The 16,766-nt window shown below is 44.8% G+C and overlaps 1 protein-coding gene across 9 annotated transcripts in view; it reads left to right on the top strand.

The window, feature by feature from the left end:
- The window catches only part of gphnb (gephyrin b), a 64,794-nt gene that overhangs the window by 11,525 nt on the left and 36,503 nt on the right, over positions 1-16,766 (top strand). For all 9 annotated transcript variants that reach the window (XM_086018573.1, XM_086018572.1, XM_086018571.1 and 6 more), the window contains exons 2-4: positions 9,713-9,791; positions 15,743-15,800; positions 15,887-15,979. In XM_086018573.1, the coding sequence (XP_085874699.1) occupies positions 9,713-9,791; positions 15,743-15,800; positions 15,887-15,979 (230 nt within the window). The remainder of the gene's footprint in view (positions 1-9,712; positions 9,792-15,742; positions 15,801-15,886; positions 15,980-16,766) is intronic.

Genomic DNA, 16,766 nt, shown 5'->3' with positions numbered 1-16,766 from the left:
GAGCGTTGTCAGAGTTTTCATCTCCTCTAAGACGTCACAGTCAGAAAATCTTTGTGCTCCTCTGAGAGCTCCTGGTCATTCCGGGCGCAACGGAGTTCCACTTCATTTTGTTCCACAAATTTCACAATGATTGTCGGCACAGTGTTCTGAAACCTCAGCTGTGGCGGCCGGGCTTTTGTTTTGCTCGGCTGGCATGAAATAGGATTTGTGGACAGTGAACTGAGGGGTCGGTCACGGGGAGGGCAGTGAGTTGGTGAAACCCGACCAAGATGGCTGCCGTTTTTGCCACATGCGGATCCTGTGTGCAAATGTGCTTTAACTTATTGACCGCCAGACATTTTCAGACCCTCTTTTACCCTAATGTTTGAAAAAAACTTAAAAAAAATATAAATAAGTTCCTGGGATTGAATGGCTACACTGCGAAAAGACAAAAAAATATGTGCTTGGCAGTGGATGAGTTTTAAGGTCTCACTTTGATTGGATTTACAATGAAGGTTTCATTTTTAACATTGGGGGGGCTCTACTTCCAAATGATTTCAAGTGATCCATATCCAAAGCCGTACTTCTATTAGATTTAAGTTTCTCTATCACACTAATTGTGATGTTTATAAAATACTTTCTACCTAAAAAATTGTAAAGTGACATACACGATTGGTTTACAGTACAATGTACTGTAATGCCGTTCCTACTTCACTGACATAACATAACATAATGCTAACTCATATAAACACTGCCATTAACTGAAAGAACTGGGCCACACCACATTTTTTTTATAACCACAACTGGCTCACTTGATCCCTAAAGTGGCCTTCCACCCTTAGTGAACAATGTGTCCCTTACAATTATGTTTAGTGTCCACCCACTGAGAATTGTCCGTCCCGAACAGAGTTGATTGTTTGCCTTGTCCGTTTCACAAATACCATTAGGCCACCTTGTGTGCGTGTGACCCTTCGAGCAGCAGCCCACATTGATTTCAGATCGCCGCCTGACACGCCAACCTTGACCCCCGCGCCAGACTCGCAACCGTACCGTAACCTTTGACCTCCTTCGCTTTGGATCCTCCCTCCCTCCTTCCCTCTGAGTGAGCGATCGCAGAGGAGCCATGAGAACATTCCGTTTCCTCTGTGACGACGGTCAATACCTGATCTGATTAGACCTCGGCACTCATGTTTCACAACATTCTTTAAACCCCCACCAGCAGATGAAGAGCAGAGTCGCTAACGTTAGCCAGTACCTCCAATGATTTCATCTTTTGAGTGAGGTGGAATGAATGAGGGGACTTCTCCGTGTGGATTCGCACTGCTCATCCAAGGATACAGACCGGGAGGGGTAGCTACGCTGTGGTTCTTGTGGGTTTCCCTGCATCAGCAGCTTGGAAGGATGAAGAAGTAGGTGGAAGGAAGGAGAAGGAGGGGGGGGGGCGGGATTACGGGATGTGAAGGGAGAAGGGGAGTGTAGGAAAAATTCTGAAGGGAGGTATTAGAAATGTGCAGCTGTATTGATGCCGGTGTAAGCACATTTCTATTTAAATCAATAGCGCTGCTCTCAAGCTCATTTTGGCTTCTAACAAAAGGAAGATACCTGGTGCACTAATAGAGTAGCTACACATAGCAAACAAATGTGGGACATTCATCAGTTAGCCATATATATATATATATATATATATATATATATATATATATATATATTTATATATATATGTATATTAGGGACGCGCCAATACACGACTGTCTCGATACGTTCGTTCAAAACGGGGATCATTACAGGCATTTTCTGTTTTAACTGTAAAAAACTGTATGGTGAAATATGGCAAATTTACCCAACTTTGCATTCACACACCACACACTTCAGATGATGTCTACTTTGGCTTTCATAGTAAACTACGCCCCCCCAGATGAATGATTGCAGTGCATGCTCTCAGAAAACCGGATGCATAGTTTCTTTGTCCGTTTGTTTAAACAGCCGTCTGACGTGCCACGCAGCGCTGATCAAAATGTAATGCAAGGGTGCAGAACAGGATGTGATAATACCTCATATTCACTAGCCACAGAAACACGTCACACGCTACGTGCGCACACACGCATACCCTTGCCCGACTTTGTTATAATGCCATGCCAAGGCGCCGGCACATTCATCACGCCGCTAGTCATTATCAGCAACCCTCATTAAACACAGAGCCGATGATTTATGATTAATATTTGCAGAGGGGTGGCCTCTCATCGAGCCCTTTCAATTCATTGATTCCATTGATCAAGAAAAAACAAACAAAAAAAAAAAAAACATAGAAGCATGCTTCGGAAGCTGCCGGGCACTTCAGTCATGGTATGGGAATTGAAATTAGGAAGTGGGCCAGTAAAGAAAGAAGTTTAGGGTGTCGTATTCAAGGTCTCTGCTTTCCCTGGCGCTGTAAATTGTCTCTGGAGCTTTGCGCGCGGCTTCATTAGTAAGTGTCTTTTCAATATTTATGGCCTTATTAATAAAACATCAATACAAGAGGCCTTTGTGAAGAGCTGTGGGGAACTGCAGTCTCAAAGTTAGGATGTCCGCTTGTTAAAGACGGATGCTCAGGTGAGCAATGTGCACGACATGGCGGTAAAAGGATTGCGGGAGGTCATACAAAGGACATTTTGAAAGAGAAAAGCTCAATTCAAATCCTGGACGGGTGACGCATTTGTGAGTGATTGCTCGATAATTGGGTTTTCGAACGAATTTAGTGGCGTTGGAGCGTGGATTGGTTTCGGAGCCGGCTGGCGAGTAAATGCGCTGCCGATGTGCTTAAACCTCACTTATGTTTTGTTCATGGTGGCCCAGCGGTGTGCTGGTCGGAGCATCCTCGGGGGGTCAGAACACTTTTGTTTTCTTCCTTGTTGGTCTTGTCTGCAACATACACTCCCCCGGAAAATCATTCGCTGAACATGATTTTTACGTACTACCCAAATTCCATCAAAGCAAATCATGTCAATTCAAACTGTTTTAAAATACATCCCCAAACGTCATGACTGTTTGAATAACGACAATATGCATTTTAACACTTTGCGATCCTGACTGGAACACATCACCAAATGGCTTTGAACATCTATCAATAATGTCAAGTCTTTTGCTATCCTGTTAGCATCGCTAACCTGCCACCCACCTGCCCCTCTGTCGTTGCTCTGCAGTGCTCTTGGCATGTTAACGTCCCCAACTTGAGTGCGATACCATTGAACAAAATACGAGCCTCCAGAAGTAACTTAAAACAGTAGCCATTTCAAACATCGCCATAACAAAACTTGAATTAATCGCTCACCCTGTTGAGCTAAATAAGCAGGCCGATGGTCAAAATGGTGGAGAGCGTGAGGGAGGGCTGCAAACACTGATTCCATCTTGTCCTCCCTCCTTTAACTTCTGTACCATCTTTCTCTCCCTGATTCTGCCTTCCACTCTCATCTCCTTGCCCTTCCCTCCTATACATTTTTATTAGTCCCCCGTGCTACATTTTCCCTCCCTTCCCTCTCTACCTTTACCTCTTTCCAATCTTTTACCAGCGATGCTGCTCCTCTTCCCGCTTCCCCCGCTTTGGTCCCCCTCCTCTCATCCAGTGCGAATTGGTCTCCTCTAAAGCATGTCAGGGTTGGCTCCCACAACACCCTCCTTCAGCTGTACTTGTCCATCCCTGCCCGCTCGCCCCCCCCCCCCCCCCCTCTCAGCCTGGACCGGAGCTGCCTCTTCTCTCTACGGACGCACTTGCCTGGGACTCAGCTGTGAAGAACAGAGCTGTCTGTTCCTCTTTGTCTTTCTGTCTCTGCACATCTGGTGCACGCGTGTGTGTGTGTGCTTGAACTGGGCTTGCTGGTGTGTCGAAGGTGCAGTCTAGATGCCAGGTTTCAGCCTTGGGGGAGGTTTGCACTTGAGATCTGTCTCAGGCCACTGCTGAAGGAGAATCCCCAAGGTTGAACTCAAGCTATTTTGTAGAGTATACATAACGGGCCCGCAAGAGTTTTTCACCAAAATATTTACCGTACCCTAATTATGAGAGCAGAACGAGGACCCGCTGTACGAAACTGATAATTAGCTCAAGTAGTAGCGTGTACACTGTGGTATTCATTGTCTTTCGTTGTTACCTTTCCTTGTGTTCCGCAATGGCTGACCCACAGCAGTAGCAGTCAGGTGGAGTGTAGCTCTCCTTGCGTTATGTAATCCCCCCCCCCCCACCGCCACCACCCCCACTCCCCAAATTAGATCCAACTTCAAATAAATGAAAAGCAAACCGCTGGTTGGCTCCTCCTCTCCCCCCACCCCTCGCAGATATAAATAGCATTCTCACATCTTATCTAGAAACCGTGTTGTGGAGGCTTTGAAACGTGGCCCGACGATTAGGATCCCATTGTTCCGCTCCGCAACCCCCCACGCCCCCCCCTCCCTTCCCCCGGCTGCTTACAGTAAACCCCGCGCGCGCGTGCGGATGCAGCGTCTGCGCGTGGATGCGTTCATCTGCATCGCACTCTCGCGCTGATAGCGGCCATGACAGCGTGTGTGCGTGAGGTGTCGTGGGTTGGCGAGTAATTGGCGTGCGAGTTGCTGCTGGGTGTGTCGTCGATGACGGGTGGCGCGCTCGTGCCGCTTACCCCGCTGATCCTCTCGGAATTAACAAGGTTACTAAAATACATTGGGTTTATATTAGATGAGTTTATCCGCTGCGATATTTTACTCGGCACCGTGAAGCCTTTATTAATTTGGTAATGCGACCTGCCACGGAATGCAGATTTTTCTCCTGGTGGGGAGGAGGGCGGGGCTTTAGCCCTCTAGTTAGATGTCTACCACACCCCATTACAATCTGGAGGCGGATCCCTACCTCCATTTATCATTACATCATTTAATCCAAGGCCTAGGGCCCAGTGTTTCTATTCAGCGCGGAACAAGCCCCGTCGAAAAGCAGACAAGTGATCTCAGTCTGGCTGAGGCTTATTGGCGTGAAGAGATGTCACCCCTCCTACCAGCAGATGTCATCTCAAATCTCATGTCTGACCCCCATAGTGGCTTCTCCAGGCTGGAGGGCCATTGGCACCGCTGTTAGCAGATAAAGAACGGGAAACAATAGAAGTGGGCCGGCGAGACAAAGGCTGCCAGCGCTCTGCAGAAGCTCCTCCGGTGGAGTAGCCAGTTGACATGGCTAGCGTATTTCCCCAAATAGTGGCACCGGCTCAACAAAGAAGCACGGTGTGTCAAATTAACACCGCTTGCCAAATACCTGCCGTTTTCACGGGCCCAAAAAAGCAAGGTCACGTTTTTGACATTTCTGTTTTAATTTTAAGCTCTTTGCTTGATATTGAGGACTGTGTAAGGAGATGCGATGTTGACAATGCTCTTGTCAGTTATGTCTCAGTGCTTCCACTGTACGTATATGCGTGTGTGTGTGACTGTTTATATGTGTTTGCCGACTTTGAGGGGAAACCCCATTAGTGTAGCTTCTCGGGGAGATAATGAGTGCTGACTGCTTTATGTCCTGGAAATGATGGAGTAGGGAAGACGTCGTTTATGAATGCTGCCAGATTGACAGCACATGGCCTGTATAACTTTGAAAAGAATAATGGATGGTTAGAACCAGGCCCGTGCCTATCATTTAATTGTCTTAGGGGACATTTTCATGAGAAAGTGTGTCCTGTAACATTATAGCAGCATTTTGGAACCTAAACATGCAAACATTTGATATGTATATATGTATATATATATATATTTTTTTTTTACATGCCTGTCGTTTCCATTTAATCCTCTAAACAGAGGTGCATTGTGTTTGTTGTTTAGTGTAGCATGCATGAATGCAACAGAAGCAAAACAACAATGGTGGAGCACATTGTTTTTTTTTTTTTAATGACATTTTACGACATTGCCGTTTCTTGATCTCTTCCCCTGCGCCCTGAACTCCCGTACTCTGGCTTGGCTTTGTCATTAACAGAACTGGGCATTTTACTCAAAATTGAGCGTCCGTTATTCGTCATCCGTCTGCAGTGTGGGCGCCCTTCCGTCGTCCGTCATTTTTTTCCGGGGGGGAGAAATTAGTACCCACACCATAGGCCGGTCCGCCTCTAATTTCAAACATCCGTCGGCGGGTCTGACTAAACTCCACTCAAATCTGCCACCCAAGCAACGACAACTCACTATTTTCCTCCCTGCGCTCGCCGCGGCCATCGAAGCCTCGCCGCGAAAAATAGACTAATGACGGACTAAATGAATTTATTTTAAAAGGTTTCCCGTCAACCGTGAGCAAAACGGACCGGTCCGTCATATCGACGGAATGCCCAGCTCTGGTGATTAACCCCTTAACAGCAAGTGTGCGCTCATGTTTGTGTTGTTAGGTGCACATCCACATTTCGTGTGAGCAGTTCTGGCCCGCATCGCACTTCTGACGATCAGGGCCCCTGCTCTCCTCCCACTGCCGTTGCCTGGGGACATCCAGGCTGCTGCAATCACATGCACTCACACTCACAGGTAGTGCATAGACATCACATATCAATTGGCAAAGAAATACGGCCAATTTGGGTGTTAGTTCATAAATGTGGGGGAATACAGGCAAATTGTCAAAGCAAAGTAGACTTCATGGCTATTAGATGCATCAGGGAGGAAACAGAAACATACTTTTGAGTTTCACTTTGACTACACAAAGTGCATTCAAGGACCGCCAACTAAACGGGACCTCTCAAAGGCAGACAAAAAAAGCAAAAAAAAACCCACTATCAATGAATTTAAACCGAACAAAATAACACAGATGTCATAAGATGGTGCCAAAATTATACTTTCGTTTGGGCTTGAACCTCAAAACAGCTTACGGGAGGGGATAGCTTCCCCCCCCTAAAAATATGCCGAACCGCGTTTATGCGGTATTAATATAATTGTAGTATTAATGTATTGTTGTTCACTTCATTGTTGTCACTACTCCTTGTGGAGTTTGTGCAATGCTTATTTCATGTACTTCACAGTCATAGCTGATACGTGTCAATTGAAATAAATTGGCTAGAGTATTAAATTGCATTGGCATTTCGACTTCTTGCGATACAGTATCTACTACATCTGTGTATGTCTCTACTTTTCTTCAATACAATACACGAGGAACTATAATCACACAACGGTATTTGTTGGCAATTATTATCTGGAAGACAATCGATGAAATATGCACTTATCGGGTTGCGTGAGCCGGAAGAACAGAAAAAAGGACCCATAGGACGGCAGGCGTTGTAGTTTGGACTCTGACAGCTGTCTGTCTGCCCTTTGCTGTCTGTGTCCAAGTGGTTGTGCAACCATGCAGACGCGGTGTCCTTTTAGCATCCAGCACAGGAAATGGTGCTCCCCAGAAGGGGCGATGGGTCATTGCAGAGCATCGTTGCTTCAGTTTGATTCTGGATCCCCCAACTACGCTCCAGCTTTTTTGGGAAGTGCTAGCAAATTGGTTCAGTTAGCTTCCAGAAGTATTTGGATGTATTTTTTCTGATTTGAAAATAATAGACTTTCAGTTTTTAACTTCATGTTTCTGGTAATTCACGATTTAGGAATTGGAGACATTTTATGCAGAATACCTCCAATAAAAGAGGCCCAAAAGTATTTGGACAATGATTTTTTTTATGATTCTGTAATAACATAGGGCCAAGTGGTTAGCATAGCCACTTCACAGTTCTGAGGTTTGGGTTCAAATCCCGCTCCAGCCTTCCTGCGCGAGTTTGCGTGTTCTTTCTGTGCTTGTGTGGATTTTCTCCGTGAACCGCATGTGGCTGAAGAGCTACTTCATCAATGTTTTGGATCCATTGGTGTATATTGTTAAAGCAAATTGATAAAAATGCTAAATACTTGGACCGAAATGTACCTGAGAGGCAGGTGGGAAAGCGAGACTGATCACTTCCCCCTCATCGATCTCCGTCTTTTGCTTTCATGCTCCCTATATGTTCTAAACCTCCTTTTTCAAACAGTCGTATTAATATTCCTTTGAAGCCTCTTTCGACTGGAGAACCCCCCGCCCCCCATGCTCCCATGTTGCGTTCCCCTTTTTTTTTTTTTTATGTACCATTGTTTTCACAAGAAGAAATCGGCTTTATGCGACTTCTACAAATGGCTGGCAGCAGAAAAGAAGAGAGGATGTTTTTTTTTTAGGGGGGGCACTTCCATACCTTAAGCCAGGGGTTCCCCTTGTTGCACACATGGAGGGGGGGGGGGTGGGCACGCATGCCTATGACAGAAGACGTTGATTGGTTCAGAATGGTTGCTGCCTCTTGTAGGAAAAAGGGATGGCTATTTTTAGATCAAGGGGGGAGAGAAAGACTGAGGAAGGGCTATGCGTGTGCGTGCGTGCGTGCGCGCGAGAGGAATACTGCAGTCATGTAGGAAGTTCCCCTTCACACGCACACACATATGATGCCCCCAACCCCCCCCTTTTTCCTCTCCTTCCTCACCTCTTTTGTTCTTCCTCTCCCTCTCTCTCTCTCCCTGCGCAGTCTCCCTCTCGCTACGTGTCCTTCTTTCCGAGCTGGCCCAGTGTGCAAATGTCAGCACTCTCCCGTTTATTTGCCAGCGCCCAGAGCAACGTCCTGCACACTCTGTTTACCTCCACATGGCTGCTCGCCGCCCCCCCCCCTCCCAAGCCCAGCCACCTAAAAATGTCTCCCCTCATTTGATTTTTCATAACTTTTCTCTTTTATCGCATCCCGCCCACCTTTTTTTCACACTCGCTACATCCCTCCTTCTCATCCCTCTGCGCAGTTTCCATCTTTTACACCATTCTTGCTTCACCTGTCGGCACCCCCGCCGACCGCCCCCCCCCCCCCCCGCGCCTTTTCATGGATCATGGCACACCACAGCCTCATGTACAATTGTTCCACTGCTACACCGTCATCAACCTCCCCTCTCCTGAATGTGCCTCATTGTGCGTCTATTTTGGGCCTATGTGCACATTTCACGGCGCACCTTGTCGCGCCACTCGCACCCCCCCACCCCCTGTCATCTCGCCTCCTTTTGGTCTTCTTTTCTCGCCATAGTCGTCTCCCTCGCTGTCGCACGTGATGACTCATGTGGCTCACACCTGCTCCGCAATGATGGCACCGCACAATGTTAGTATCATCATAAATTAAAAAGGGAGGTGGGGTGGCGGGATTATATTAAATTTCATGCAGTGGAGACAGATTGAAGACTAAAAAAAAAAAAGAATCCGATTTTATATAAAGGCCATGGTGACCCTCGTGATCTAATGTTACTCGTCATAATGCTGACTCCCAGCATAATTAAAAAATATATATATACATATATATAAATATTTTTTTTTTAATTCCAATACGCAGGTAACGCAATTACATACCCATAATCCGGAAGGGCACCTTAACCGACAAATTAAATTCATTCTCTGACGGAGCTCATAACTAGATTTACTCGTACATCAAATCAATTTTCCTCATTAAGATGAACTGAAATTAATTTGAAAGACACCTCCATATTTTTTTTCATTGTTTTTACATCTACACTTGAGTTGTGGCCTCACAGCAGTTCCTTGCAAGTGTTCTTATTTTGTATTCAGCTGTTTGTCCTGAAATCTATTGAGGTTTCCCATAACGTCTTGTCTAATACTATTTCCGGCCATTTTGGTCAACCGAGTTGTCTGGCTGCTAGCGGTGTTCCGCAGCAATCCGTTTGACATGTCGCTTGCTCTGTAGTTTATTATGTGCGCCTGTTTAGTTTCCCTCTTCTCCTGTCTGTGCAGTGAGTGACAGCTGTTACCGAAACCTGGCAGAGGACCGCAGCGGCGTCAACCTCAAAGATCTCGTCCACGATCCATCCTTGTGAGTATTAGTCTCATTGATGACTCATACAGATGGCGATTAAAAAAGGACATCATCACACGCCTTTGAATTTGCCACCTTAAATGAGCGCAGATCCGTGTTTGTACACATTTGATGGAGGGCGCCTTTTTATGAAGGAGTGTAACAAAGGGACTAAAAATATCTCTCGAACGCAACGTGTCGGGGCTCAGTGTCGCCCTGTGGAGGGAAATTCCCAGCATGCACGGCAACAACAAAAGCGCCGCAGCGCTCCGCCGTCTCAGTGTGACTGCAGGAGTCGTTCATTTCACAAAGCGGAAGTGAAATCTGCAATTGTTTTTATGAATAAGGATGTGCAACATGAAAAGAGGCATAAAAAATATATATATAAATATGTATATAAATATACATGTAAATAATCATTGTCAAAGGTTGAGTGGTTTGTCCCAAAAGGAAAAAGATCCATCACACTAAATAATTGGTTCTGACGTTCCAACATAGATGTAACAGTAAGTGATCTTCAATAAAATTCCGACAGCACACACTGCCTTTTTTCAATAGTGCTGTAACATTCCTCCTCTCCTGTTGCCCGGGTCATTTTCATTACATCCATTGATTTAGTGGAGCGAGGGTGTCAGCGTCAACGCAGTGTCATTGCCCTCCTGCTTGAGGGACCATGAAGTTGCTCCCTTCTTGTCATGTCTTTGGCTGCGTGTCCACTTTGGTCTGCTCACGTCTCATGTGATGTTTGTGTGTGACGCCATGTCGTGTTTGTCATGCAAGACCGAGCCGCAGATTGTGATCGGGAACTCATGACTCACTGATTATAGATGTGGAATCTTGCAAGAATACGTTGTTAGTGGAAAAAAAAAAAAAAAAGGCTGGCTAAATGTTGGGAAATGGAAAGCATTTAACTTAATTTCATGTTGGATGATTACAGTATATGCACCAAGAGGAATGAAATAATAATATTAGCATTAATTAATATTGACATTTATTTACTGTCTACAACAATAAATAGACATACTGTAGAACCCGAAAGTCAAACACAATACCTTTGATACCTGTAATTTGTTCTGATTTTTAATTATTTATTTTCCCCATGGAAAATAATCAATACAAAAATAATCTATAAATTATGTTATCTGTACAGGAATTGTTTAAAGTAAAGTCTCAGCATTATTTAGCGCTATTCAAATGTAAAAATAAGATGTTAAACATCAAATCTAAATGCATTTCAGTGCTTCCTCAAGGCATGCTTTACGTCACTCAGTGTTTCCGTTTCTTGAATAAAAAACTAGAAACTGTTATGTTTCTGTACAGGATATGGTATCTTTAACCACCTCCAATCCCAACGCATTGATTAGACTCTAAGGTTGGTTGTAGTGCGGTCGATGAAAACATGAAAACGCATCATTGTTTGTGTGGTATTCACCTGTAAGTACCGAAGACCGTCTTTTGTTGTGACTTAAATGAAGATCAGATTCGATTCGAAGACCAGTGTTTGAAGTTTAATTGTAAGCCATGTACAGCTGTAGCGATTGGACATTTTGAGTGCCTAGAAAACGCGGCAATACAGATTTAAACCAAACCCGACAAAAGGGGTTGAGAGGAGGGTTAAGTTGCAGCCATCTGTTACTGAAGATCAGGCATCAGCACACGCACACAAACACACGTTGGGCTGACTAAGATTCTAATGACCGATAAATGTCAGTGAGCGTCACACTTTCTGCTATGTGGGCATGGAGAAGGGCGGGCGTACAGCAGTTTTAACGAGATGGATGCACCTTGCAGCACCGGATGGTGTCCCGCTAAAACGCGCACGGGAACAGATCAGCTGGAATGGGGCATCTCAAAACAAAAATAATGCATCTAAATTCACGATTAGAACGTCTCCGGGGAACGGACACGTGCAAAATCCATCACTTCTCCCAATTTGGCATTCAAGGACGTCCCGAGGTGTTTTGACAACATGCAAACAGATGAGGCTGATGAGCACGTGGCCCGCTTTTTGTTTCCTTTTGTTCAGGTTGAGCTTGTGCAAGCTATGCAATGCTAGCCACACAAATAAAATACGTACCGTATACATATGTTGTGTTTTACAAGAATGCATTACTGTATTTGTACCTGTGAATTGAATATTCAAGCGTGCGGTCTCTGTCGCTAGCAATGCTAGCAATCTACTTTGGACAAAGCGTGCCTGGACAGTGAATGGGGCGAGGCAGCCTCTCAAAATAGCCACCATATTCTCGCCCGTTTCATTTCTTTACGGCAACCTGCTTCTTCCCTGATAATCGCACCATGTTTTTGTGGTTTATACGGTGCAATATTTTGTATGTATAGTAGGGCTCAACTTTTTTCACACCCTTTGCATAAATTGAAATTGGCTAATCTCAGGAAGAAAAGAAATGGGGGTGTGTCAAGTGGCTATAATTCCTGGTCCTTGGAGTAGTTTGTTTAAAGCATCTCACAGACATATAATTAAAGCACCTGGGAACTATTGTGAAGAAAAAAAAATGCGTAATAGGTCTCCTCTGATCACCTACTTTAGTGTTCAATGCTAATGCCAAGTGTATTTTATATGAAGCATTAACACCTTCAAATACACTGGAGATGCACCTGGAACTCGATTCAAACAGTTGTCGATGTTTTATTTATTTATTTTTACGTCGGTAATGTTTGTTTTGTGGGTTGACAAATAAAAATGGAATCGGTGTTCCGTGGCATATTTCCGAGCTCCTTGTCGAGTGGAATCACGGGAATGGAAGCCCTCGCTGAGCACTCGGAGCTCGTCAGGGATTTAAAGAGGTGGGCTTGTCGGGTCCCTCCCCCCTCTCTCCATCAGCGGAGAGGTGACCCCTTGAGAGCTCCCCTACATATGGATGGCCTGTAATGGGCTCCATGCCACTACGAGGAGCCTTATGTGTGTGCGTGTGTGTGTGCGCGTGTCCCCACAATGCACTGTCTTGCAAGCGAAGGGGGAAAGAAAGGGAACGTGAGAGTGAGTGCCCTGCGCCGAGAGCTTGTTTATTATTAATAAAATCACCCTGGCAGATGGGTTTCATCTTAAAAGTGTCCCACTGCCACAGAGATTTGCGGTACACGCACACGCACGTACACACTCTCAGTAAGTGTACCCCTGACGGTGTATCTCTTGGTGCTCTCACTCCGTTCACTCCGCGTCTCATCCTTCCTTTATCCTCTTACACCGCTCGTCTTTTATTCATAGAAAATTTTGAACGCCAAGGCTTTCAGGCCCAGACGACTACCGTACTAGTCCCTCCGACACACACCTCCCATTGAAATCTCAAACTATTTCCCCTTTTGCTCACCCCTCCTTTGTCAGGATTTTTTTTATTTATTTATTTTTTGCACAGACCTCCGGCTAAAAGGCTGCACTTGGCCTTCAACGTGAGCTTTAGTCGATGTCTTACTCGTATGGATGAATTTCAGTAGGGGGAGATTTATAGAGCTGACACGCAAGGGTGGGTTAAACTGAAAGTTTAAAAACGGAGGCAGATTCTGAATTGTGCAACCTGAGGGGTGTGCGAGATATTTCTCGAGTTATGAATCCTCTTTCATGTGCAGTGCTACACCAGGGCTAAGAGGTGCTATAGCCCTGTCAGAAATCTGTCTAGCTGCCGTTCAGCCCCGCCCCCATCCATTTAATTATTTATAGATTTAAGTTTAAAAACTTTTTAAAATATTTATTATATTATGTATATTATCATTATATTACATCTATTCATTTTTTAAATTTTTTTTTTTAAAGGTCATGAGTAGCCATTGTGTTTAAATACAATTCCTGTTCCCGTGTTTGTGCTGCAGCTGTACACGGGGTGCAGGAACATCCGTTTGCAAACAAACACGTTTGAAGGTATTGATAAAATGTAGGCTAAATGCTGAAAAACAAAGAGTGTTATTTTGTCTGTCTACATGTGTTGCTGCAACGTTTGTTTGAATATCCTTCAAGCAAAATAACCATAGAAGCTATTGGTTGGTCTGTCTATGGCATTTCCCACTATGTGGTAGCATTAAGCTAACAGCAAAGATATGTGGTTGTTTTAAATACATGGGCAATTCTCTTTGTTTTATGTTTAGTTTGACAGTAAACTTGCACTCTGGAGTCGCATTAAAGAGCTTGAAGCCTCTTTCTTGAAGATTTCTTCTCTATGCCAAAGTGCTGCTTGTTGTGAAGTGAGCTGAGTGGACTTCACTGCCACCACGCAGCGCTCATATGTGCCTTTTCTTGCCCATAATCCAGTCGACCTCAGTGCTGCCCGATATTTTGGCCCCGTTGCCAGTGAGTACACTTAACGTGGATGTGATCACGTCTTGATCACATTGTAGCATAAGCGAAATGTGCGGGTCAATCGGCAACCTCCTCACCCCAAAATATTGCAGCGCAAACTCGCAAACATTCAATGAAGCACACAAACTCTCCTAGAGACACAAACACACACACACACACACACACACTCATGATGAACAGCGTGGCAAGTAGAGGCTTCAGACAGGTTGGGTTGCCTAGGAAACAGTGGGAAGGAACCCTCGTTATTTGTGTTGAGCATATTTTCATTTGGGCTGAAACAGAGCGCCATAAAAACCCCACGAGAGAGAGAGAGAGAGGTGATTTGTCTTGACAGCTCCTTTACCCTCCTGAGGTGAAACCCACGCACACACGCGCGCACGCGCACCTTATAGGACGAGTGTACATGCTTGAAAATGCACGTGCTCGTGCACACAAAGTTATAAGTACGGAGATGGCGCAAACCATCATCTCTCCCAAGCACATCGGAAGAAGTAAATCACTTGTGCCATCGCTGAAATGCCAGCAGTAGAGGCGTGTGCGTGTGTGTTGGGGGGGGGGGCACATGGGAGGGAAAAGTTACATGTACACCTTAAATGTTATTTTCGGTGCACAGATTTTACTCTTGCATGTGACAAGTCAGCCCGTGAGTGGGTAAAACCGTCTAAAAGGCTTAAAAATGAATGTTCCCAGAGTTGGTGGGTATCGTGGCGTTTAAGTGGCTGTCGCGCAGGGGAGACACGATGCAGATCCCTTCCAAAAATAGCTGTCCTGTTAAGAAAAAAAAAAAAGAGCAAAAAAATAGGTGGTGGGGGTTATATAAGTGGCGTCTGCGCTGAGCCTTCACCTTGAGCCTCGGGTTGTTTTGGGGCGGAGGTGTCCTACTCAATTCGACCACCGGAGGTCGCCAGGGCTCGACAGCAGCAGCAGCAGCTTCTTCTTGAGTGGGCTGTCCTGTGGAAAGTCCTTCCAGGAGGGGATGTTCAAGGGCATTCTGTCTCTCCTCTCCTCTCCTCTCCTCTGTCTCTCTTTCAGGGCCTTTTTCTCCCATGTGCCGATTATTTGACCTATTAGGCACACATTTAGTCTTCAGGCACATGCATCTTAAAATAAATGTCTCCTTTTTCCAAATGAAGCCTCTGCTGCTAACCAACTCAGCAGCACCTACTTGGGTAGAAAACGGTCCCTGTTGAATTAAAACGTGGAGACCTGTTGCATGTTGTAAACGGGTTCCTTGCATTAAAGGTGATCTCATGTGGACATGGTTAACATTCCATTATAAATGCTGACATGTCATCACGTCACAATGCTTGTATGTTTATGTTCCGGGGAGACATTCCGCCCAGCTCCAATTTTTGCCGTTACTCTTCCTCCCTAGTCCAGTTTGAATTTCACTTTTGCTTGACATAAATTGTAATATACCAATAACATTAAGATTGATTGGAAAATGTCGAGTAATAAACACTTGCACTCATTTGCAATTGGGTAAAAAAAACACCCCTGGAACCTGAACCTGGACTAAATACTCTCATCGAAAGACAGAAATGAGCAATTACATTCGAAGTCAACATCGTCACTGTGCAGCGTACATGTGCAAAGTCAGTGAAATAGAGACAGGAAGATGCTTTACTGACCTTATTTTTTTTTTTCTTCTTCCTTTCAGGTTGGGTGGTATGATCGTGGCTTACAAGATAGTGCCGGATGAAATAGACGAAATCAAGGTAGGCTATTATTTTTCTCATCATTTGCAGCAGTTTCCCCACCCCACGCTGGGGTCCTCACTGTGCGCGCCCTGGCGTGTCAACAGGAGACTTTGGTGGACTGGTGCGACGAAAAGGAGCTTAACCTCATTTTAACCACCGGAGGTACCGGCTTTGCTCCGAGAGACGTCACACCGGAGGTGGGTTCACTTTCTTTGTCATGAGAACACAGAACGGTGAGCAGTCGTGTGCCACATTTCTCACTCAGTCAGCTGGTGTGAGCGCCGGTTTGTAATAAGGATAAGTGATGGAGATTTTTTTTTTTTTTTTTTTAAAACTTCTTCAATTCTTTATGTCGTAACATCACTGCTTAAACCTTTCCATGAAAGTGAATCAAGTCATATGTCTCACTTTGTAGCATTCTTCGTCACACGAAAAAAAGGCCAAAATTGAAGCAAAACTCAAAGTAAATCATTTTCTCGCGAGGTACACTGACGTCTCGCGTGATGTCATTCATGCAATTTTTTTGGGGGGTGCGATTTCAGACGTATGCCTAGGCATCGTCGCCACTAAAAATGATACATTTACGCTTTTGTTTCTATGAAGGAAATACAGACAAACGTCTCCTGATGCTTTTGTCTTTTTAGCATTTTGCTGACACAAATGTGTGTGTGTGTGTGTGTGTCTGTGAGCGATGATTAACATACAGCGTAATTAGCCCCACGGTCTCATGGGAAATAAAGCGGCTGAAGTCAAATCCTTACTGATTCCCTCTTTTTTTTAAATTTCTTAATGTGGGATCGTGTAAGCAATTAAGAGATAATGGCTGGCAGGTGTCAGTACATGTGTCGAGCACTTTGTGGATTTGTTTTTGTGTTTGTCTTCTGCTCGGGAGATTGAGTTTGTCAGTTGTCAGCATTAAAAAATGGAATCGGGATTATTCTGTTTTCTCTATGAATAATACATGACTCTTAAAATCAAAATTCA

Source organism: Filicampus tigris, chromosome 20 (assembly GCF_054856515.1).
Source record: "Filicampus tigris isolate MCC_2025a chromosome 20, RoL_Ftig_1.0, whole genome shotgun sequence".
Classification (NCBI taxonomy): Eukaryota; Metazoa; Chordata; class Actinopteri; order Syngnathiformes; family Syngnathidae; genus Filicampus; species Filicampus tigris.
Note: the sequence above shows the minus strand (reverse complement) of the source record. Positions and strands in the feature narration are given on the sequence as shown.